The sequence below is a fragment of the Hyla sarda genome, chromosome 2, assembly GCF_029499605.1.
Source record: "Hyla sarda isolate aHylSar1 chromosome 2, aHylSar1.hap1, whole genome shotgun sequence".
Classification (NCBI taxonomy): Eukaryota; Metazoa; Chordata; class Amphibia; order Anura; family Hylidae; genus Hyla; species Hyla sarda.
In genome coordinates, this window is record NC_079190.1 from 237,597,642 (window position 1) to 237,624,577 (window position 26,936).

The 26,936-nt window shown below is 36.4% G+C and overlaps 1 protein-coding gene and 1 long non-coding RNA gene across 3 annotated transcripts in view; one reads left to right on the plus strand and one right to left on the minus strand.

Annotated features, from left to right (window-relative positions):
* Positions 1–18,335, minus strand: TBX2 (T-box transcription factor 2). 2 transcript variants are annotated; one of them, XM_056556702.1, is made up of 7 exons: positions 18,213–18,335; positions 13,725–13,992; positions 9,931–10,077; positions 5,983–6,059; positions 5,569–5,738; positions 3,599–4,197; positions 1–1,483 (listed from the first exon to the last, which is right to left on the minus strand). In XM_056556702.1, exons 2-7 carry the CDS (start codon positions 13,986–13,988, stop codon positions 1,043–1,045), a joined length of 1,698 nt encoding a protein of 565 aa, XP_056412677.1. In that variant the 5' UTR covers positions 13,989–13,992; positions 18,213–18,335; the 3' UTR covers positions 1–1,042. The 2 variants fall into 2 exon arrangements, with proteins under 2 accessions (XP_056412677.1, XP_056412676.1); XM_056556701.1 differs by lacking the exon at positions 18,213–18,335 and adding an exon at positions 15,243–15,903.
* LOC130355888 (uncharacterized) overlaps positions 16,007–26,936 on the plus strand; it is a 24,862-nt gene continuing 13,932 nt past the window's right edge. Inside the window, exon 1 of the long non-coding RNA XR_008888691.1 lies at positions 16,007–16,736. This is a non-coding gene — a long non-coding RNA (uncharacterized LOC130355888). The remainder of the gene's footprint in view (positions 16,737–26,936) is intronic.

Genomic DNA, 26,936 nt, shown 5'->3' on the forward strand with positions numbered 1-26,936 from the left:
AAAAAAAAGCCTCTGAGCAGATCCCCGAGCTAGATCCTGACCTATAATAAAATCCATAACACAGTCCGTGATCAGTAACTTTTATTGAACTGGAGTGAGAAGAAAACCTGAGGTTTATTCCTGCATTTGATGCCTCCGCTCGGTAATATTGGATAGAATTAGTAGTAATATTATGTGACTAATGTCTGATGGATGGCACAATGATTGTCAACACCAGGAGGCGAAGAAATAAGAAAACACAGATAAAAAACCAAATGACACCTCCTTCAATCACAAAGAGCTAGATAAGTTTTCATTTACAATATATATATCATGTAAATTGGAAAAAAAAAATTAAATGCAATGAATTATTCTCTAAATATTATGTACACACCATGTACAACTCTGAATAAATTAATACCAATTTGCATATTTGGGATCCGTCTAGCTTATTTACAGCTTTCATAAATATCTCTGGCACACATTAGGTGCCAGCATTGTACCAGACTGGTGATTTGGTGCAGGATGCTTCTACCTATCTTCATATGTTTGTCTTGTTTATGTCATCACTATAGTGATCCTATGACTCCTATGGTCACAATGTAGACAACCTTCATATCTCAATCCTAGTGTCTCCAATAGTCATATAACGAAATACCTCCCAGCTCCCCATCCTCCCCAGTCTCTTTCAGGAAGAAATTTCAGGAATTTCTTGTTCCCCCCCTCTTGTCCATCATCAATTGCATTGAGTCTCTGCATTCTTGGGCCATACCAAGTATTGTATTAGGGGCTTCTTCTCCACAGAAGGACTATTATAATGCGAGTCCTTGAAGTCCCCATAGATTTGTCTCTTCATGTTGCATGATATATCTATATAGTTATACAAGTGGATGTATAAGAATTCTTTTCAAACCTTTATCATTTGTGGTGGGGTTCAGTGTGTTTTGTACAAGTCCTCCTTCTTTTGATCGCTGATAGTTTTAAATAAATAGTTATAATGTGCTGTACAAAATCCCAGTGCTTTTCAGCCCTTGTGGCTCAGGTGATTGACAGGCTGTGCCAGTCACTTGGGGGTTTCTCTGCCTGGAGAGACCTCTCTCTGACTCTCCAGACCACTGACCAGTCTCTGGATGTTCTGTAACTCGTTTATGGAATCCTTGATGGAACTTTTTGGGGACAAGGAGCTAGAGTGGGATCTCTTGTGGACAGGAGTGTCTGGGATGGGGCTAGATTCCCGGCTGCTGCCTGGTTTGGAGCTCTCTGATCCCGGGTTGAGGCTTGCTGGCAATCCAGTGGTCAGCAGGTTAGTGCTGGGAGGAATGCCCATCGGGATCTGGTATGGGCTAAAGCGCAAACGAGGGCGTGTACTACTCAGAAATGGGTTTCTTGGCATGGTGGTGGCAGCAGCACTTGTGGCTGGCATAGCAGAGGCGGCAGCTGCAGCAGCTGCCATGTAGGTATAAGGGTACGGGAAGAGCCCTCCAAATGTGGGCATTGGAATTCCCTGAAAGAGAAGAAACAGAATTAATGATATCGAATTATTTTAAATGATTATGACATCATAGAAAATAGTTCAAATGCATACATGTCAGATATAAATATAACAAACAATATAAACAAACAATCAAACTGCCAGAGATGCTAAATTTAATTGTTCTTGTTCCCTGTTTTTATTCATATTGGTTTGTTTATTTATTTATGTATTTATTTGTTTAGTTAGTTCTTTTTTTTTATGCATAAAGCCATTGACCCACTATATCAAATAGGGTTTGATTTATGTTATTTTTTTAATCGTGTTTTTCACCTTTTACATAATATTTATCATTATCATTACTATTCTTCTTAATAGTATTATGATGCATGTTTTTGTTTTTTAATCGTGTTTTTCACCTTTTACATAATATTTATCATTATCATTACTATTCTCCTTAATAGTATTATGATGCATGTTTATGTTATTTTATCAAGTTTTTCACCTTTTACATAATATTTATCATTATCATTACTATTCTTCTTAATAGTTTTTGTTACCTGTTTTTATTCAAATTGGTTTGTTTGTTTATTTATTTATTTAGTTAGTTATTTATGTTTCATTTTTTTTTATGCATAAAGCCATTGCCCCACTATTGCAATATCAAATAGGGGTTTGTTTTATGTTTTTTATTTTATTATCGTGTTTTTCACCCTTTACATAATATTTATCATTATTCATTACTATTCTCCTTAATAGTATTATGATGCATGTTTATGTTTTTTTATCGAGTTTTTCACCTTTTACATAATATTTATCATTATCATTACTATTCTTCTTAATAGTTTTTGTTTTTGTTACCTGTTTTTATTCAAATTGGTTTGTTTGTTTATTTATTTATTTAGTTAGTTATTTATGTTTCATTTTTTTTATGCATAAAGCCATTGCCCCACCATTGCAATATCAAATAGGGGTTTGTTTTATGTTTTTTTTTTTTTTTTATCGTGTTTTTCACCCTTTACATAATATTTATCATTATTCATTACTATTCTTCTTAATAGTATTATGATGCATGTTTGTGTGTTTTTTATCGTGTTTTTCACCTTTTACATAATATTTATCATTATTCATTACTATTCTTCTTAATAGTATTATGATGCATGTTTATGATTTTTTTATCTTGTTTTTCACCTTTTACATAATATTTATCATTATCATTACTATTCTTCTTAATAGTATTATGATGCATGTTTATGGGGGTTTTTTATCGTGTTTTTCGCCTTTTACATAATATTTATGTAAATATCTTTTACATAATACCTTTTACATAATATTTATCATTATTATTACTATTCTTCTTAATAGTATTATGATGCATGTTTATGGGTTTTTTTTAATCGTGTTTTTCACCTTTTACATAATATTTATCATTATTATTACTATTCTTCTTAATAGTATTATGATGCATAATACTAACACAAATCATAACATTTATACAAAAATCATTATTATAAACTCGAGAGGGAGATTATAGTTTTAAGCAACAAATACATAAACTTCTGCAGACGGTTTACAGCAGTGTTTCCCAACCAGTGTGCCTCCAGCTGTTGCAAAACTACAACTCCCAGTATGCCCGGACAGGCTGCGCCTGTCCGGGCATGCTGGGAGTTGTAGTTTTGCAACAGCTGGAGGCACACTGGTTGGGAAACACTGGTTTACAGTGAAGCTGTCTACGTGGGCAAGAGATTTGTGTCAATAAAAGCCAGCGATAATATCGATTACGGATCGGGTGTCGGGAGATTTGTCTGGCTGTGGTCAGAGAGCCAGCACAATGGTTTACTGGGACTTGCTGAGAAACTGAATCTAACATGAATGGGAGCACTGGGCCCAGCAAGAAAAGGAGGAAGGACACCTGAAAACTGGGATCAGGTTCAATCATGAAGGAAATCAAAAGGTTCCAGAACGATTATTTGTCAGGGACTGAGCCTTATATCTGGCTCAGATGGGGGGGGGGGGATGTCACACACAGGTCACATCAGTTACTACAAGAAGGGTGTAAAAGCTCTTGGGGACAACATTCCTTTAGCTATGGTAGTTTCCAGGTCCCTCAACATAATAATGTTTAAACAAAAAAGACTGGATGCTCACCTGAGAGGCCAGCATGTGCTGGGAGAGGTGGAAAGGAAAGGGTGTAGCTGCTCCAGAGCCTTGCACTGAGGAGAGACCATTCTCCAGGCCACTTGCCCCAGTCATAGAGGCTAATAAATGTCCCATGCCCATGGCAGAGAAGGCTCCGGGGGCCATAGCAAACTGTCCTGGGTGGATGAATAAGGGTTGTCCGGCATTTAAGGGGTTAAAGAACTGCTGCCCATGGAGGCCGGACAGAGCCAAGCTCTGCAGGTGACTAGCGCTGAGTTGTGGAGGGCTGTCAGTCTGTACCATGAGGGGGGCAAAGGTCTCTTTACTCAAGCCTCCACATTCTGCCTCCACAGCCTTGGAGTCCTCTTTCCTCCTGCTTTCCAACCTGTCCTTCTCTATACTCCGACTACTGTAGACGGGGTTTTCACTGTCCTTTCTGCTTTCAGGGGAATCAGTCTTCTTTTCTGGAGTGGCCTTCTCCCTGCCCCTCTCTTCTAACCGGGGGCTACTAGGAGTAGAAGGGGCTCCCCCAGGGCTGCTGTGACCCCTGGCAATCCGGACGTCTCGCCTCTCCAGCTCCTGATCGCTGTCTGCTCCATACTTCTCATCTATAATGCAAAGGACATATGGCTCACAACACAGCTCGGATTGTAATGGGATAAACCATTCGTTAGGGGAAGGGAACAAGAACCAAAAATATGTGTGCATATATATATATATATATATATATATATATATATATATATCACTGATTTCCAACTAGGTGCCTCCAGCAGTTGCAAAACTACAACTTCACCCTGGTTGGGAATATATATATATACATATCAGTGTTTCCCACTGATTATATATATATATATATATATATATATATATATATATATGTGTGTGTGTGTGTGTGTGTGTGTGTGTGTGTGTGTGTGTGTGTGTATGTGTGTGTGTTTCCCAACCAGGAAACACTGATTATTACTATATATATATATATATATATATATATATATATATATATATATCAGTGTTTCCCAACTAGGGTGCCTCCAGCTGTTGCAAAACTACAACTCCCAGCATGCCCGGACAGCCGAAGGCTGTCCGTCCATGCTGGAAGTTGTAGTTTTGCAACAGCTGGAGGCACCCTGGTTGGGAAACACAAACATATATATATATATATATATATATATATATATATATATAGTAATAATTTAGAATTTCAGTAAATTAACATAAACAAAGAAAAATACAGTTCCTCAAAAGAAGTTGTTATTCTTTAGCAAATCAAAGAACAATAAGAAAAAATTCTATTTTTCCTTTTTTTTTTTTTATATATATATATCCACAGTCAAATTGACTTTCTGTAATATGCTATAATTCTAGTATGATGGTATAACAAAGAGATGTGTGACACAGAGACCCTCTTGCAGCGATGTTCTCTTATAGACAGGATTATAAACAATTGGGACAGAGGTCATTTCCATTTTTGACTAGTATAAACATATTAGTTGGAGAGACTGTCAAATGAGAACATCTTTAAAAGGGAGATTTATCCATTCCTTGCTTTGCTATGGGTTCCACACTCTATGCCAGTGTTTCCTAAACAGGGTGCCTCCAGCTGTTGCAGAACTACAACTCCCAGCATTACTGTGAGTTGTAGTTTTTTTGTAGTTTTTTTGCAACAGCTGGAGCCACCCTGGTTGGGAAACACTGGTCTATGCATTTAGGGTTCATCTTACCTAACATTATATTTCTGTTGTATTTATAGAATACCAGAAACATGAGTATTAACAAGAAGTAAAGATTCCCCATATATCCCCAATATATATCCTGCATAAACATTACACATTCAGAAGACTAGATCAGAGGAGTGTAAATATGCCTGGATACCAGGCTGGCATTGCCATGTCCTGATGAGTATAATATAGTGATATCATACAGTCAGCATGTTGTAGACCAGGTATTTGATGTCCCTTTCAGCATTTTATAACTACCTCTATTACTGCGGCTGAGTCTCAGGGGACTGGGCTCTGTACCCATAGGGGAGTGCATGCCATCCCTGCCAGGGGCCGGATCACACGAGGAGGCGTCAGATTCTGCTCCATCCCTGTCTGCCTTGCACTGCTCCTCATACATCCGCAGGGAGGGCAACGTCAGCTGTTTTCTTATTAGAAAGACAAAGCATGGAGGGGAAAAAAAAAGAGAAAGAGAAAAAAACGAAAATTAACTCTCCACGTCCTGATGAGCATCCATACTTAACCACTATCTTTACCACAGTGCCCCCTTTCCACCCTGTATCTGTATACCAAGTGTACCCCCAGCACTTGTCTTTGGCATTGAATCACTATATTTCTAATATTCAATTTTATTTCATTTAAAATGAGTGAGTATAAAATAACATTTAATACCTCTTCTCTCGTCTCCCATTACCCGTATCTCGAAATCCTTTAGCAAATGGGTTGTTGTCGATTTTTAGTTGTGTGATCTGTGAATTGAAACAGACGCACCCATAAGTATTAAAACATTCCATAATATTTACTATATTGTACAAATGAATATAAATAATTATGTATGAAATGAAAATATAAAAACAGTATACAGCACTAATGTATAAATACTGCGCAGATGGGGAGATAAATACATAGAATTAGAAAAATAAATGATGGAGGAATGGATAGATAGATAAATAAATAGATAGATAGATACTAGATAGATAGACAGATAGATAGACAGATAGATAGATAGATATGAGATAGATAGATAGATATGAGATAAATAGATAGATCGATAAATATTAAATAGATCGATAGAGAGATAGCTATGAATGAGATAGATAGACAGAGAGACAGATAGATAGATATTAGATAGATAGATAGATATGAGATAGATATATAGAGATATGAGAGAGAGAGAGATATGAGATAAGATAAATAGATAGATATGAGATAGATAGATAGATAGATATGAGATAGATAGATAGATTGATAGATACTAGATAGCTAGATAGATATGAGAGAGAGAGATTGATATGAGATAAGATAGATAGATAGATAGATAGATAGATATGAGATAGATATATAGATAGATATGAGATAGACAGATAGATAGATAGATTGATAGATACTAGATAGCTAGATAGATATGAGAGAAAGATAGATATGAGGATAGATAGATATGAGAGAGATAGATAGATAGATATGAGATAGATAAATATGAGATAATATAGATAGATATGAGATAGATATGATATAGATAGATTGATTGATTGATAGATAGATAGATAGATAGATAGATATGAGATAGATAAATATGAGATAATATAGATAGATAGATAGATATGAGATAGATAGATATGATATAGATAGATTGATTGATAGATAGATAGCACTGTAAATTCCAGCAAGGCTGCACTAGTTAATTTCTTGATAAGTGTCACAGAATTCAAGCACCGTGTTGGGTTTAGCTGATGTTTTTACTTTGGCTGTAGGGCTGAGAGGGTTAATGTAAAATTTTGCATGACAAAAAAAATGAAGGATAAATAAAAAGTTTTGCAGCTTGTACTCCCCTCTGGTGCCCTGCCCTACCTACATTACAGCAGGTTCCTTTACACACGGCCTCCCTGGTTTAACACACCGCAGGCTTTATTAAAAATGATGCTGAGGTTTGCCTTGAATTATTAATAGAGTTTTAATGATAGCAAGTTATTTTTCAGAGCCCCCTGGAGGAAAGATGGCGACTAAACATTGCAGCGCTGGTTAAAAGCTATTCTTATCTCCCACATAAGTCTGACTTATGGTGCAGGCGACATTAGGGCAATAAATAATTCAGGCTTTTGAAATATGTCCCCCTCAGATGCCATCTTTAAAAATGCATGGCTGATCTCCTTTATGATATATTTGCTCCAACAAATTGATTTTCTTTTTGTTGTTTCTTAGGCATTTCTCTAAACATTATGTTGTTCTCGGGCAAGCAAAATAATCCAGATTAAATCGATCCACATACATGTAAGCATCTGTGCATTAATAGCTATATACATATAATGCATGCAGTATATCATTAATAGCTATATACATATAATGCATGCAGTATATCATTACTATATACACAATGCATGCAGTATATCATTAATAGCTATATACACATAATGCATGCAGTATATCATTACTATATACACATAATGCATGCAGTATATCATTAATAGCTATATACACATAATGCATGCAGTATATCATTAAAAGCTATATACACATAATGCATGCAGTATATCATTAATAGCTATATACACATATGCATGCAGTATATCATTAATAGCTATATACACATAATGCATGCAGTATATCATTAATAGCTATATACACATAATGCATGCAGTATATCATTAATAGCTATATACATATAATGCATGCAGTATATCATTACTAAAAACACATAATGCATGCAGTATATCATTAATAGCTATATACACATAATGCATGCAGTATATCATTAATAGCTATATACACATAATGCATGCAGTATATCATTAATAGCTATATACACATAATGCATGCAGTATATCATTAATAGCTATATACACATAATGCATGCAGTATATCATTAATAGCTATATACACATAATGCATGCAGTATATCATTAATAGCTATATACACATAATGCATGCAGTATATCATTAATAGCTATATACACATAATGCATGCAGTATATCATTAATAGTTATATACATATAATGCATGCAGTATATCATTAATAGTTATATACACATAATGCATGCAGTATATCATTAATAGCTATATACATATAATGCATGCAGTATATCATTAATAGCTATATACATATAATGCATGCAGTATATCATTAATAGCTATATACATATAATGCATGCAGTATATCATTAATAGCTATATACACATAATGCATGCAGTATATCATTAATAGCTATATACACATAATGCATACAGTATACCATTAATAGCTATATACACATAATGCATGCAGTATATCATTAATAGCTATATACACATAATGCATGCAGTATACCATTAATAGCTATATACACATAATGCATGCAGTATATCATTAATAGCTATATACACATAATGCATGCAGTATATAATTAATAGCTATATACACATAATGCATGCAGTATATCATTAATAGCTATATACATATAATGCATGCAGTATATCATTAATAGCTATATACACATAATGCATGCAGTATACCATTAATAGCTATATACACATAATGCATGCAGTATATCATTAATAGCTATATACACATAATGCATGCAGTATATCATTAATAGCTATATACACATAATGCATGCAGTATATCATTAATAGTTATATACACATAATGCATGCAGTATATCATTAATAGCTATATACACATAATGCATGCAGTATATCATTAATAGCTATATACATATAATGCATGCAGTATATCATTAATAGCTATATACACATAATGCATGCAGTATATCATTAATAGCTATATACACATAATGCATGCAGTATATCATTAATAGCTATATACACATAATGCATGCAGTATATCATTAATAGCGCCCCCTGATTTGAATGGATAGCAACAACACAAGATTGCTATATAGCAAGATATGTATTTGATACAGTAGTGCCTGGGAGAAAGAGAGGGCACTATTCTTGCCTCCAGCATTACAGGGGTTAAAGGGCCCGAGTCAGCATGAGCTTTTTAATAAGAAGCCCAGTCTGCTTCAAGATGCACACTGCCTATCAGCTTTGGCCAGCTTGTGGCTAGGCTGCAGCCTAAAGTGTTCTTTAATCGATCGTGACTCTGTGCCATAAAGTTTACGATTGGAACAAGCCCACCAGGACCCTCTAACAGATCTGTCAATTAACATCAGCAGCAAGGGGCTTAGCTGTGTCCTGGGCGGTGGACACAGTGCACGGATGTGTATGTACAGATCACATATTAGTTATAGGAAAATAACATAGAGCCAAACTAAACAAGCTAATTACACATACACAACTGAAGAGAGGACATGGATTATGAGGCCTGAAATTACAGCAAAGCAACATACAAAGCGTAAAAGCCACATAAAACACAACCACAACCTATTCATTAGGCCCATAATCCTATCCCAACATACCATAAAATAATATGTGCTGGATTAAGTCGCAATTCATAAACTCATGTTAGCCAAATGCCACCCAGTCTAAAACCCTACACATTATAATATTCTTCATGCAAAAAATGACATTAAATAATCAGAAATTCATACATAATCGGTTACAGTTAGGCAAGCAATTTGTTGTAGGCCTGAAAGCAATACTAATTACAATAATAATAATAATCATAATAATAAGGTTCTTACCTTATCATTCTGATAAGCGGTTACTGCTATGAAGTCAGTCTCGGGGAACACATATGTCCTGAAAGTGCTGTAGGGGAGCTTCAAAATATCGTTGGCTCTCACGATATGAAACCTGGGTTGGTATTTATGCATGGAGTTCAGTATAGTCTGCAAAAAGAATATATAGGTATAGAAATGTTAACTTAATACAGTGATCATGAACACCATAGACCTAAAAATTAAAATGTATTATATAATAAAACTAATTTCATAAAAATCTCAACTTTTTTTTGTGAGCATGAATCCTGAAAAAAAAAAAATATATATATATATTTTTTTTTATTATTATTTTTTTTTTCCATATCACACACATAACATTTTAAATACATAGCCACATATTGTGTGTTCTTCCCCTGCTCTAGCACACGTTCTATTTAGTAAATAAGACTAATAATATATTACTGTTCCTGTTCCACCGAAGATTAAAACGACTGGGTGGATAAATATGCTCAAAGTGTCATAAAACGAATCGATCTGATTAATATTCTATCAACTGTAATGTAGAGGAAAAAAACTATTCCAGACACTTCCTATCTCCTGCTGCTGCTGGCACACTCAGGCCACAGATGGGAATTGATTATTAAGCGCTGTCCTGTCCACTTTAATATGAGACCCATAGAAGGAATATTAATCCAAGCAGGGAGGAGGTCTTCTCGGGGAGCAAGGGGTTAAACAATGCCTACCGTGCCTGTGTGTTTGCACACTATATACCTGGCCTCCCATTTCAACATGTAGCAGCAGTTATGACATGTTTGGAATTAGGTTGTATTCACCTTGAAGCACGACCAGTTTGGGAAGGGTTTAGAGTTTACTAATCCACATGATGCCATTCACTGATGCTTGGATTTCAGGCAAAATCTAGTAACAGTGTCATTAGGGAAATGTATACAGGACTTTACAAGTGATGGATGTGGCTGAAACTGATAGCCTGCTAATGTTTGAGAGGGATCAGCTCACAACTAAATAAGACGTTTGGAAATATTTTAGCACAGGGGTTGGTACTTTAAAATGTAATGCTTCCACCACATAAAGAATCGAAGGTAGTCAGTGTTATGGACAGAAAACAATGGGTTAATTTAGATAATACATATAGGGCAGGGGAATGAGTCTCACAATGAAGAACCATCTGCCTATAAGGGCTGGGGCATCAAGTGAAGGTGGCATCTGCGCCAGGGGGGCAATAGACAATACTGTGGAGGGCTACCAACAGGATGAATGGGCTCACGTGTCTCAGGATTGGATGTATCCTGCATAAATAACTATAATGTGATTTCCTCAAGACATGGCGACACAGTCTGGAGGATAATAACTTTATGGACGGTCTGGGTTGTGAGGCTGTGTTTTTGTCCAATTGCCTGGCTGTCATGTAAAGTCAATGAATGATTGTTCTAGACCATAGCTAAACAAGTCATGGGCAGCATTTATGTACCCCCAAATGTAAACAAGTCATGGGCAGCTTTCTTATGCACCCCCCAAATGTAAACAAGTCATGGGCAGCTTTCTTATGTACCCCCTAAATGTAAACAAGTCATGGGCAGCTTTCTTATGTACCCCCTAAATGTAAACAAGTCATGGGCAGCATTTATGTACCCCCAAATGTAAACAAGTCATGGGCAGCTTTCTTATGTACCCCCTAAATGTAAACAAGTCATGAGCAGCTTTCTTATGTACCCCCTAAATGTAAACAAGTCATGGGCAGCTTTCTTATGTACCCCCTAAATATAAACAAGTAATGGGCAGCTTTTATGTACCCCCCAAATGTAAACAAGTCATGGGCAGCTTTTATGTACCCCAAAATGTAAAAAAGTCATGGGCAGCTTTTATGTACCCCCAAATGTAAACAAGTCATGGGCAGCTTTCTTATGTACCCCCTAAATGTAAACAAGTCATGTACCCCCTAAACGCTTGTCAAGGGGCAGACAATTATTGCCACACAAAAAATAGGCAAACACGTAATTCTCCCTCCACTGAGATGCATGAAAACAGTCACATGGTAAAAAAAAGAAAATTCTTGATATTTTTCTATCATCTGGTAAATGTAGCTGATATGATGTGGTGTTTTATAGAGTATTTATATATTTATAGCACTGTGAACAGTCAACCAAAAACTATCTAGTGGAGGTACACATACTCCGATACCAATTCTGCTCACTACTCAGGTACTAAGGGCCTGATACCATATGCCACCCTGTGTATCTGCCCCTGCTACCCAGGGCTCTAAAGCGCTCACCCATTGTACTGCACCCCATTCACAGAGCTCTCTGACCTCATTTCTGGAGCTTTATCTAATCCTACACATTTTACAGATTTAAATGCAATCTATCTGGTGAATTGTCTTCCTCAGGAAATTACCTGGGAGGCTTTCATTTTATTACATATATATTTTTGGGGGTATAATGATAGTAATATTAAATATACATGCTTGGGGTAACATACAAAAACTATAATAATAATATTACATATATATGGTGGGGCTACAATAATAATATCAATAATAATATTACATATATGGTGGGGCTACAATAATAATAACAATAATAGCAATAATAATATTACATATATATGGTGGGGCTACAATAATAATAACAATAATAATATTACATATATGGTGGGGCTACAATAATAATAATAATAACAATAATAATATTACATATATATGGTGGAGCTACAATAATAATAACAATAATAATATTACATATATATTGTGGGGCTACAATAATAATAATAACTAACAATATTACATATATATGGTGGGGGTACAATAATAATTAAAATGACAATAATAATATGTCATATATATGGTGGGGGTACAATAAAAACTAATAATATTACATATATATGATGGGGTACAAAAATAATAATAACTAATAATATTACATATATATGATGGGGGTACAATAATATTAATAATAACAACAATAATAATATTACATATATATGGTGGGGGTACAATAATACTAACAATAATATTATTACATATATATGGTGGGGGGCACAATAATAATAATAACAACAATAATATTATATATATGGTGGGGGTATAATAACAGTGATAACATTATAGCAAGATAATAATATATTCTAATATTTGAAAACAATTTCTACTGTCTTCATTTTTCTACTGTCTTCAAAATAATAAGAAGAATAAATGTTTATTTAAAAGAAAGGAGTCAAAAAATTCTGTTGCATTATTATTCTAATATGAACGCATTTGTTCCCTTAGTCCACCTGTTCTTCCAGAAAATAGTGGAATTCACATTTACAATAATCTTTCACTGTCTGTGAGGACTAGAAATATATACAATAACTTTCTGTCACGTACATACACACATAGCGCCTGCAACAAATACTAAAGCATTGTTTTGTTGCTTGATATCAATATTTTTTATCCAGGAACCTAGTAGAACTATATGTATACATTTATGAGATAAAGAAAAGTATCAGGATTCAATTCTGCTACAATTCCCTCTCCTACTTAACAGTCATTATGATAAAGGTACAAAAATACATAAAATTGATATTTAACAGTGGTTGTGCCTAATGTAAGTATAGGAGGTTTCCTGACAGTCCCTGTACACTATATTTGTGTTTATCTGTCTGTATAATCCCAGTGCTCATCTCTACTGTATGTTTACTGTAAAGCTGCTACTTGTTTGGCAGAGCTGACCTTTTTATAAATGCTGTATCATAAACATACAACACAGATAGGTAGGTAGGTAGACAGATAGATAGATAGATGAATAGAATGTACTCACAAAGCCATGCTTGTCAGAAATATTGTTGGTGAGCTTGAGCTTGTGAAAGGCAACAGGTTTGGCCATCCATTGCTCCCCGGTGGCTGGGCTGTCAGGGTGGATGTACATTCTCTTGGGCATCTCTGGGTCAGCCTTTCCAGCTACCATCCAGCGAGAGTTATGGAACTTATAGCGACAGTCATCGGCAGCCACTATATCCATTAATAGAATGTACTTGGCCTTCTTGTCGAGACCACTGACCCGCACTTTAAATGGGGGGAACATCCTCCTGCAACAGTCAACAAGAGTTTTCAGATTTAGATATAGTCCCTTCCAATATCACGTGTTAGAATTTACAGAAGTTACTGTACAAAAATACATATATTTACAGTTAGATATATCCTTCTCTATACTTCAACTACAGGCATTTTAGGCCTGACACTTAGCACACATAGGAATAAGCACAATGAGTTTTTATGTACCTATTTGTATACAGTCTCAGGACTTGTTTATAATATTATTAACATATCATTATTATTTACTTTTGTATACATAACCTTTTTAACACGCTCCCAGCCTTCGTCCCTTTAATGTAACTTAAACATTATGTCCCCCATAACATGAAATAGTGAAGTGTTTGCTGTACTAATATACAGCATTAAATCTATTCCAGACAAATGCCCATTATGTAACCACTGGACTTGTTTAGGTGGCAGTTTCTGTAATTATTTACTACATGAACATGATTGGATATATTTTTATACTTTTATTTAGAGACATTTGATGATCAGTTAGGTGGTGTATTTACTGGTGTATTTATGTATTTACTATCATGTGATGCCAGCAAAGTTCGCTTTCATTTCTCTCAGAGAAAGATTGTACAATATAATCCCCTATATCATACAATGTTACTATATGATACAATGTCACTATATGATACAATGTCACTATATGATACAATGTCACTATATGATACAATGTCACTAAATGATACAATATCACTATATGATACAATATCACTATATGATACAATATAATCCCCTATAAGACACAATGTCACTATATGATACAATGTCACTATATGATACAATATAATCCCCTATATGATACAATGTCACTATATGATACAATATAATCCCCTATATGATACAATGTCACTATATGATACAATGTCGCTATATGAAACAATGTCACTATATAATACAATGTCACTATATGATACAATGTCGCTATATGATACAATGTCACTATATGATACAATGTCACTATATGACACAATGTCACTATATGACACAATGTCACTATATGATACAATGTCACTATATATTACAATGTCACTATATGATACAATGTCACTATATGATACAATGTCACTATATATTACAATGTCACTATATGATACAATGTGACACATCTATATTATGCTTTCTCCATAAGTAATATCTAAAGTAATAGAAAGTGCAGTAAGAGATAGAATTCTCCCTCTGAGGCAGGGGCTATTTATTTTTGGGATAGCAGCAGTATAGGAATTGATCTGACCTGCCAGACTTGGTGATGACCATCTCAGTCCCCAGTTTATGGAACTGGTCCCACAGCTCCTTGGCTTCCAGGTTGACTTTGGGGTCGTCCTCCACCTCCTCCTCTGGCTCCAGGCTCTTAAGTGAGCGCAGATGAGCTTGGTGGTGGTGTCCCAGGGCCGAGACATGCAGCCCAGCTTCAGCGGCTCCAGCCAGGCTGGGGTCAGTGAGGGGTTTGCCCAGTGCGGCCGGGGGCAGAGCCAGAGCCGGGAAGAAGGAGGGCTGTGTGGCCGCAAGGAAAGCTGACATGGGGAAATCGGCTGGTCTGGGAGCGTGGAAAGGGTGGTAAGCCATGGCAGTCCCCGGGAAAGCTGGATCTCTCATCGGTGCATTCAAGTATCCAGGAGAAAACAAGGACAATCAGTAAAGGGGTGTAGGAGGCGTCCAGCAGCCGGGAATAGTCCTGATCAGTCCCAGCACTTGGTAGTAGTGGTGGGTCCCGTAGTCCTGTCCCAGGAGCAGCAGTTCTGCACAACTAGTGATGTCCTCTCTCCTTCTCTCAATGGTGTCTGTGTTAGTGGGATGTGGAGGAAAGTTGTGGGGTAGAAGTGTGACAGGGGCCAGTCATAGTGCAGCACGATCCTGGGAGATCTTGTCCTGATCTGGGGAAAACTGTGACTATCTCACATGTCCTTCCTGCTCTGATCCCCTCACTAATGAGCCAAGCCCCCTTGATTGCTGATTTTACGCTTTCTCCACCAATTGTGGCCCTCCATAGGCGGGGTTTTCACAGCTCAGGCCAAAATCTGGAGGAGAAGGGGGGTGGGGGGGGAGAACACTGAAGAGGAAGGTGTCGGAAGCATCAGCAGTAAGAAAACATGTCAACAGGATAAAATATTAACCAATGACAGCAGGAAAAGGACCGTGCATTCCCACCCCCTGCCTGCCTGCAGGAGTCCTCAGGACCGGCCTCAGACATGGTCCCAGCCGCCAGGGTCAGCTCCTATGGAGAGGACAGCCTTGTGTTCATGCAATGTACAGGGAATCACATACACTAAGATTGTATGGATAGCTAGATTCTAGAGGATAGACAGGCACATATAAAGTGTAGCAGGCTGCATCCATCCCGGAGCAGGACAGTAGTACAGATCCCCCCATGGACAGGCAGCAGAGCTGTGGAATGGAGCAGCACTATACTGTAGGAGCAGGAGGCATGAAAACTGCCTAGAGGTGGGGCCCACTCATCACTGCTGTATGAGAAGCCCACTGACTGGCACACAGTGCAGGGACTGGCTGGTACTATGATTGTATTAGCGTGTGTATGGGTGCAGCACTGTGTGTACACGCGGAGTATGGGGGGACTGACTACAAGTGGCCTGTGTGTACGCTCCAGGGCATTGCCGCTTTAAATCCCAGCCCTGAGGTCATTTGCACAGTTCAAAAAGGAAAGAAGCTTTCTTCACATGGGAAGCAGCCGCTAGTAAATGGAGCTCAAGAAAAATTACACTAAACTTGGGTGAGTGAGCCTCTACAAGAGTAATAAGAATATATATATATATATATATATATATATATATATATATATATATAACACTATTATTACTAGATGTGCATGTATAAGGAGTCAGGAGTCAGGGCACATATGTCTGGACAATGTCTCATCGTCTATGTTCCAGATGAGGGTGAAAAGGACAAAGCATCACTACCCTGTGTGATCTGTTGCTTCCCTGGAAGTATACATCTACCCTGTGTGATCTGTTCCTTCCCTGGAAGTATACATCTACCCTGTGTGATCTGTTCCTTCCCTGGAAGTATACATCTACCCTGTGTGATCTGTTCCTTCCCTGGAAGTATACATCTACCCTGTGTTATCTGTTTCTTCCCTGGAAGTATACATCTACCCTGTGTGATCTGTTCCTTCCCTGGAAGTATACATCTACCCTGTGTGATCTGTTCCTTCCCTGGAAGTATACATCTACCCTGTGTTATCTGTTCCTTCCCTGGAAGTATACATCTACCCTGTGTGATCTGTTCCTTCCCTGGAAGTATACATCTACCCTGTGTTATCTGTTCCTTCCCTGGAAGTATACATCTACCCTGTGTGATCTGTTCCTTCCCTGGAAGTATACATCTACCCTGTGTGATCTGTTATTTCCCTGGAAGTATACATTACCCCGTGTGATTTGTTCCTTCCCTGGAAGTATACATTACCCTGTGTGATCTGTTCCTTCCCTGGAAGTATACATCTACCCTGTGTTTTTTTTTTTAAAACAAATGTTATTATCATTCACAATATATACAAACAAAAACGATTACATCTACCCTGTGTGATCTGTTCCTTCCCTGGAAGCATCACTACCCTGTGTGATCTGTTCCTTCCCTAGAAGTATACATCTACCCTGTGTTATCTGTTCCTTCCCTAGAAGTATACATCTACCCTGTGTTATCTGTTCCTTCCCTAGAAGTATACATCTACCCTATGTGATCTGTTCCTTCCCTAGAAGTATACATCTACCCTGTGTTATCTGTTCCTTCCCTAGACGTATACATCTACCCTGTGTGATCTGTTCCTTCCCTGGGAAGAGTTTGGGACAAGTTCACAGCACAGAGCTGTTGTCTTAGATGAGGCAGTGACACACTTGTGGGGAAATCATTCCAAGTTCCTATTTAACTCAACAATGGGAGCATTATGTGCAGTTATCTGTCCAAGTACCACATCACTATAAATAACATATATATAATTTATTTTTAATTATCTGTTTATTTATTTCCCCCCACAATGTTACATTTCTTTCCTTCTGTATCGCTTTGTTCTAGTTATCCTTTGGCAGGCAATGTGTTCTTCACCCTCTGATGGTGGTGAGGTGCCTCTTTAAGATGTCCATTTCTAGATCTGTTCTGATTAACCGGGGCTCCGTTTGTTAAAGAGCCGCTTGGCGCCAGTCTGCTGACGTCTTACAATAAGAACCGTCTCTTGTCACTTCATATTTACCCAAAAAATCTTCAAACAGCGCCCTCCAAACGCTGCACTCCCTGTGCCAGAGGAGAGGGCGACCACGGCTTCCCTGCCCTGTCCTATGTGATGTGTCCTGGGCAGATCATCAGGGGGCATCATCCAGGGCATCAGTCCTTAAGAAATGCATTATTGATTTTGGTTGTGATCTTGGATGAATGCATGTAGGGAGGGGGAGGGGTAGACTGTGGCATCTCAGTGGGCATCGCAGGTCTTGTGGTAGGAAGCGTGTGATTGCAGTTGTATACATATGTGTATGGTCAGTAAAGTCTGGGGGCTATCGCCCATCTGTCCAGTCTACGCACAGGGATGGGTTAATCTAGCTACATGACAACACAGGATTGTCCTGACTGAGCACTACTTAATATGTTGTCATCTTCCCCTGTAAATGAATTATTTCATCATGTAAATGTGTCCCTGCTGTCACGTACACCAGAGATAAGGGAGCATATGGAGAGAGTGTCATTGGGGAGATAGGCATCAGCTCTGAGCGATAGACAAGGTGTCATCCCAAGTCTCTCCCTGGGCCTGGCCCTACTCATCTCTACTTCATAGTGACTGTGGCGCCACCACCAAACCTATACAAGTGTCATCAGGGCCCCTTTACAACATGGCATTGTCTGTCTGCTGCTACTCTTATCTGTAGTCTGGGAAATCAGCCTATAACCGGGTCACCATTACATCCCCTTATTTCCTGGAGCTCCTACACACTCACCTGATATAAGTATACAGTAACACATTATAATGCAGTGCAAAGGAACTCAAAATGCACAATATATACATTTATAGGACCCCCAGAATAACACAAAGTTCTCTTCAATTAGTGTAGTGACAAAGTACATGAGAACCTATATTATACATTGAATAGATCCATATTAAACATTAAACCTGTCCATATTATACTTTGAATAGATCCATATTATACATTGAACAGATCCATTATTATACATTGAATAGATCCATATTATACATTGAATAAATCCATATTATACATTGAATAGATCCATATTATACATTGAATAAATCCATATTATACATTGAATAGATCCATTATTATACATTGAATAGATCCATATTATACATTGAATAAATTCATATTATACATTGAATAGATCCATTATTATACATTGAATAGATCCATATTATACATTGAATAGATCCATATTATACATTGAATAAATCCATATTATACATTGAATAGATCCATTATTATACATTGAATAGATCCATTATTATACATTGAACAGATCCATATTATACATTGAACAGATCCATATTATACATTAAACAGATCCATATTATACATGGAATAGATCCATATTATACATTGAACAGATCCATATTATACATTAAAGAGATCCATTATTATACATTGGATAGATCCATATTATACATTGAATAGATCCATTATTATACATTGAAGAGATCCATATTATACATTGAACAGATCCACATTATACATTGAATAGATCCATTATTATACATTGAAGAGATTCATATTATATCTTGAACAGATCCATATTATACATTGAACAGATCCATATTATACATTAAAGAGATCCATTATTATACATTGAATAGATCCATATTATACATTGAACATATCCATATTATACATTGAATAAATCCATATTATACATTAAACAGATCCATATTATACATGGAATATATCCATATTATACATTGAACAGATCCATATTATACATTAAAGAGATCCATTATTATACATTGAATAGATCCATATTATGCATTGAATAGATCCTTTATTATACATTGAAGAGATCCATATTATACATTGAACAGATCCACATTATACATTGAATAGATCCATTATTATACATTGAATAGATCCATTATTATACATTGAAGAGATCCATATTATACATTGAACAGATCCACATTATACATTGAAGAGATCCATTATTATACATTGAAGAGATCCATATTATATATTCAATAGATCCATTATTATACATTCAATAGATCTATATTTTACATTAAATAGATCCATTTTATACATTCACACAAGTGGGTCGCAGTATCTGGGAAACAATTAACAATTAATGTATGAACTACACTCTTATACACACAAACACACAATATCTATCTATCTATCAGCTATCTATATACTATAAGAAAACATTGTGAGGCATTATCCTGATTATATATATATATATATATATATATATATATATATACACACAGATATAGCTAGATAGATATGTGTGTATGTTTTCCAAACAGTGTGTCTCCAGCTGTTGTATAACTACAACTCCCAGCATGCTCGGACAGCCTTCGGCTGTCCGGGCATGCTGTGAGTTGTAGATTTGCAACAGCTGGAGACACAATGCTTGGAAAGTAATACATACATATATATATATATATATATATACATATACACACACATCTATATATATATATATACACACACTCAAAGAAAAAAATATATAGATTTGCAACAGCTGGAGACACAATGCTTGGAAAGTAATACATACATATATATATATATATATATATATATACATATACACACACACATATATATATATATACATACACGCACACACACACACATATATATATATAAAGATATATATATATATATATACACACACACACACACAAAGAAAAAGAAAAGAAAAAAAAAATATATATATATATTAACAGTGCTGTTTTTGCTATTATTAACTGCTTATAAATAAACAATAAAACTACTATTACTATTTCAATTCTTTGCATCGATCATTTTCTTTATGGCTCTGCCTTTTTTCTTTGTATTACTTTTGCTGCTGATGCTGAAGGGACATAGTAACATAAAGTGACCGGTACCCTTGAGTATATTTTTCCTTATAAAAACATAGGAGTATATTTGGGATTGTTGTATTTGGATGGACATATAGGCTCTAGAAAGACAAGAAGCAGCCAGTGTTTCTGCACTATTTCATCACAGCACTTATGCTGTAGATACTTTTAGGAAATAGAAGACGCACACACAGACGGAGTATATAGAGCTATATAAAGATTAAAAAAACATTCATTGACTGTTTACTTATATCTTTATTTTTATATTTCCTTTCAAACCAGGAAATAAGGTTTGAAAATATTCAGGGATTTCCAAAGTGTATATAGTCCATGATATTTCAGCTAGATCCTGACCGCACTGGTATGTGTAGACTTTTCCCCTGTAATATAAATAACGTTAATAACGCAATTTAAAGGAATTGTCCATCCGATGTTTCTTTTTCCCCCCAGTTTGCTTTCATCTTGGCCCATCTCCCCTCATCCTCAGTGCACTATTTTTAGCCTGTAGACTTGGCGCCAGGCCGTTTAAGAGCTGTCAGAGTCCCTCATATCCCCCCATGTCACATGAAGCCTTCCCTGTACAGCCAGTCATTTGGATCTGTGAGTTTGTGAGCAAACGCAATTTGCTCTTCTCCATTGCTGTGTTGTCACCGTGACCTCAGTCAGCAGGGCTGCTGGTGTCCTGTCCTGTCCACTTAGACAAATTGCAAGTGATTGATGAAAAATAACAATTCTCACAAGGAGCCAAGCAAGCCTCCCCTGCACTCTCCTCCCTCTTTCTAGGCTTGGGACCTTGCTCCACAAACTCTATAGGAAATGAATGGAAGGTTCACAAATGACCCCCCCACCCCCACCCCCCTCCTCATTTCTTACTGGCACAAGAACTAACTGTATTTACATAATCCCCTTGTATCAAACTTCCCAATAAAGTCCCCATTAACAAATACAAACATTTAAAGGAAGATAAACAAGTTAGGAGAAGTCAGGAGTTCTGCTGCAAAGTATCATGTTGCTATTCCCAAATCTTGGTCTGGACTTGTAATTCGGGATTTTCGATGACTCAATCCTTATTGGCATGTTAATAATGTCGTATCTGGATGAATTAAGGAAAGTTTGCAGGACCAGGCTGGATTTCATCAGATTTCATCCATGTTTGTAAAGCCAAAACATATGAGCTGCTTGTGTTCACACTGAGTCACATCATAGGGGGGAGGCTAATGGATCTGGGGAGATAGAATTATTTCTATCCATTGGAAATACAGTCACCAAATCAATAGTGGGACCTAATATTTGAGATCAGGTTTATTCTGCAACGACCCATATTCTTAGGCTTAGTCCACAGGCCCAAGAGCCAGAAAAAGGGTTAATAAAATCAGCTGCCTACAGTTATCAGCCCTTATCTGTGCTGGTGTTGTATGTAGATAGAGCAAATAGCAGATGATGCAGGTAGCAGCAGGTTACAGGGCTTTATCTTCAAGACTCAGACATGTTTCTCCCTTTCTCCTCAGTGGAGACTGGAGGACTAGAGGGTAGTAAAGTACTTATGGGTACAGCCACCTAGCCCCAGGGTGGCTAGGTAGGAACAGGTGGAATTCAATGGGTTTAACTACATTGTTTTACCTATAGAGGGTTCATTGTTACTGCAGATTGGTATAGGCACACAAATGCCCTTTGTGCTCTGTGCCTATACAGAAGGGGCAACAGGTGTAATTTTTGTGATCCATTTCCTACTTCAACCCACAGAATATATCCTACATAGAGGAAAACGTCCTACTTTACTATTGCATTTTTTTGTAATAAAAAAACAAATATATATATATATATATATAGATAGATATGAGATATATATATATATATATATATATATATATATGAGATAGATAGATATATAGATAGATATGAGATAGATAGATAGATATGAGATATATAGATAGATGTGAGATAGATAGATATGAGATAGATAGATATGAGATAGATAGATAGATACGAGATGGATAGATAGAAAAATAGAGAGATAGATAATAAATAAATTGATAAATATATATTTAAAATACACCAAGACTAACTGGAAAGCATCACATGTAGAATTGTACTTTATGGGCTTTTCTGCACCAACACAATATTATGATCATTTTGTGAGGTTTATTAAAACTACAGTCTTCAATATTATAGTCTGGAAGCACACATGCAGCTTTTGTGGACGTTTTTAAAAGCAGATTTTGAGCCATAAAAAAATGTACCCCCCCCCCCCCCCATCCTTAAATATAATGAACACATTATTTAAGGCACAATTGTTTTTAGGTCACTTGTGTAGAAATGTGTATGAGAAGATAAATCAATATGAGATTTTCACCAGCAAGATCAGCACAACCAACCTACTTGTTCCAATGTAAAGATCTTTATGAAACTAGAATATTAGATTTTATTATTATTATTATTATTATTATATTTTAATTGCCCATGTTTGTTACATATATTATTGATAATAATAGTGTTTTCATTCATTTTTTCATTGCATGATAGAGTACATATGTATTTTTGTTGTTTTATGTTTTAGTCCAGTGGTCTTCAACTTGCGGACCTCCAGATGTTGCAAAACTACAACTCCCAGCATGCCCGGACAGCCAACGGCTGTCCGGGTATGCTGGGAGTTGTAGTTTTGCAACAGCTGGAGGTCCGCAGGTTGAAGACCACTGTTTAAGTCTTATAATTACAGATTATGCCTTGGAGTATTTTATATTCATGTAGTAGTCATTTTATTCTACATAATTGTAGGCTCATACATGAAATTCGTCTCTTAAATATGAAATGTATTCTATTTGAATTATCATTATTATTACTTGTTCTACTTTCGGTGCGGGTGATGCATTTAGCCAGGGAGGATCAGATGGATGGCATACACATTTCTACAGAGAAGGTTCAGTGTGCAGATCCGGTCAGAGGGGGGCGCTGGCACGCGGAAATACAACAAGCAGCTGTTGTAGTGGCCGTCTCTTCTGGTCAGCATGGACCCTCTCATTCACAAATCATAAGAAAAGCCGTCAAGCCCACCAGTTATGTCACGAATAATATTCAATACAGGACATGCATGCTTAACATTAAAATTAGAGAGGAAATGGTCAATAAAATATTCTCGTGTCTGTATTCTCGAAGATGGATAGATTGATTGATAGATAGATATAAGATAGCTAAATAGATAGATATGAGATAGATAGATATGAGAGATAGATAGATAGAAAGATGGATAGATATGAGATACTGCAGACAGATGGATAGATAGATAATAGAGAGATAAATATGAGATGGATAGAAAGATGGATAGATAGATATGAGATAGATAGATAGATATGAGATAGATAGATATGAGAGATAGATAGATAGAAAGATGGATAGATATGAGATACTGCAGACAGATGGATAGATAGATAATAGAGAGATAAATATGAGATGGATAGAAAGATGGATAGATAGATATGAGATAGATAGATAGAAAGATAGATATGAGATAGGTAGATATGAGATAGGTAGATAGATATGAGATAGATAAATAGATAGATATGAGATAAATAGATACGAGAGCTATATATACATAAATAGATAGATATGAGATAGATAGATATGAGATAGATAAATACATAGCTAGATAGATATGAGATAGATAGATAAATATGAGATAGATATGAGATAGATAGATAAATATGAGATAGATAGACAGATAGATATGAGACAGATAGATAGATAGACAGATAGATATGAGATAGATAAATATGAGATAGATATGAAATAGATAGATATGAGATAGATATGATAGATAAATATGAGAGAACTATATATACATATATAGATAGATATGAGATAGATAGATATGAGATAGAGAAATAGATAGCTAGATAGATATGAGAGAGAGATAGATAAATAGGAGATAGATAGACAGATAGATATGAGACAGATAGATAGACAGATAGATATGAGATAGATATGAGATAGATAGATAAATATGAGATAGATAAATAGATAATCGATAGATATGATATAGATAGATAGATATGAGATGGATATGACATAGATAGATAGATATGAGATAGATATAAGATAGATATGAGATAGATAGATATGAGATAGATATGAGATAGATATAAGATAGATATGAGATAGATAGATAGATAGATAGATATAAGATAGATAGGAGATAGATAGATAGATAGATAGATAGATATGAGATAGATAGATAATAGATAGATAGATAATAGATAGATATGAGATAGATAGATATAAGATAGATATGAGATAGATATGAGATAGATATGAGATAAATAGATATAAGATAGATATGAGATAGATATAAGATAGATTTGAGATAGATAGATATGAGATAGATAGATATGAGATAGATAGATATGAGATAGATAGATAATAGATAGATATAAGATAGATAGATAGATATGAGATAAATAGATATAAGATAGATATGAGATAGATATAAGATAGATTTGAGATAGATAGATAGATATGAGATAGATAGATAATAGATAGATATGAGATAGTTTGATAGATAGACAAATAGATAGATAATTAGAAAGATAGACTATAATTAGATAGATAAATTGATTAAAACGATTATATATATAATTATTTTTATTGTTTATGCCAGAAGCTGTAGAATGTCAGTTCAATGTTCTTATGTTATGTACAAAGTTTTTGTTGTTGTACGTCTTTTTTCCTAAACAGTTTTCCCTTAAAAATAAAAATAAATAACACAGAGATACAAAGACAAAAATTGTACCTAAATTAAGATATTTACAAAACTATTTCAAAGACGGAATTAAAGTGTGTGGTTTGTATTATAGGCTGTAGAAAGACAGAAACACCTGGCTTTGGTTAACAGATGATTATAACAGATAGGTAGGTAGGTAGATAGATAGAGAGGTAGATAGATAGTTGTATGATGACAGAAATTATATATATATATACATATATTCTTGTGGAGTTGATGAGAAGACATATTGTAGTTTGGAATCCCTCAGGACAATCAGGTGAATGGACTCTTCCCTGTACAGGACAGGATATTGTCAGTCATCAGACAGGGGGCAGCTCTGTCTCCCAGGAAATAATGGTCGCCTATCAATACAGCCAGTGTCTTATCTACATTGGCGCGGTCACAGCTCGGAGGTGAACCTGACTAGATGGGATAGAGATATAGGCGCCTGGGTACCAACCCGTCAGTCAGGTTCAGCCGGAAAACGAAAAAAACAAAACAAAAAACCATGGTGAAGTTAATGTAGAGAGCCAGAGAGGTCCTTGGCCGGGCAAGGGTTAACAGGTGGCAGCACTGGTGATCCTGGATGTGTGCAGATGGAGGGGCTTGTTGTGCCCTTGTGGTTCCTGGCAGCAGGTAGTATGGCTATGAAATGGTTCTTTTCCACACTCCCTGAGTACACATGACCCCCACTCTTTCCCAACTCTCTTCTCTTCTTTGATCATTGAGCTCTGACCTTGTTCTCAACAGTCCAGCAGGTTGATTGATTTTCAATTACAAAGTCTTCACTGAGTTGGGACTAAATTAACCCCTTGTCTGTGTGCATAGCTATGTTGTGCATGATGATAGAGTCGTCTCCCCCGGGCACTATTCCTGCCATGCCGTCTCCCCCGGGCACTATTCCTGCCATGCCGTCTCCCCCGGGCACTATTCCTGCCATGCCGTCTCCCCCGGGCACTATTCCTGCCATGCCGTCTCCCCCGGGCACTATTCCTGCCATGCCGTCTCCCCCGTGCACTATTCCTGCCATGCCGTCTCCCCCGGGCACTATTCCTGCCATGCCGTCTCCCCCGGGCACTATTCCTGCCATGCCGTCTCCCCCGGGCACTATTCCTGCCATGCCGTCTCCCCCGGGCACTATTCCT

What these genes read in the sequence shown, in the direction of transcription:
- TBX2 (XM_056556701.1), bottom strand. Translation starts at nt 15,604, where the DNA reads ATGAGAGATCCAGCTTTCCCGGGGACTGCCATGGCTTACCACCCTTTC. An exon ending in TTTCTGACAAGCATGGCTTT is followed by an intron (nt 10,078 to 13,724) that starts GTGAGTACATTC and finishes TTCTTTTTGCAG; the next exon opens with ACTATACTGAACTCCATGCA. An exon ending in CCGCTTATCAGAATGATAAG is followed by an intron (nt 6,060 to 9,930) that starts GTAAGAACCTTA and finishes TTCAATTCACAG; the next exon opens with ATCACACAACTAAAAATCGA.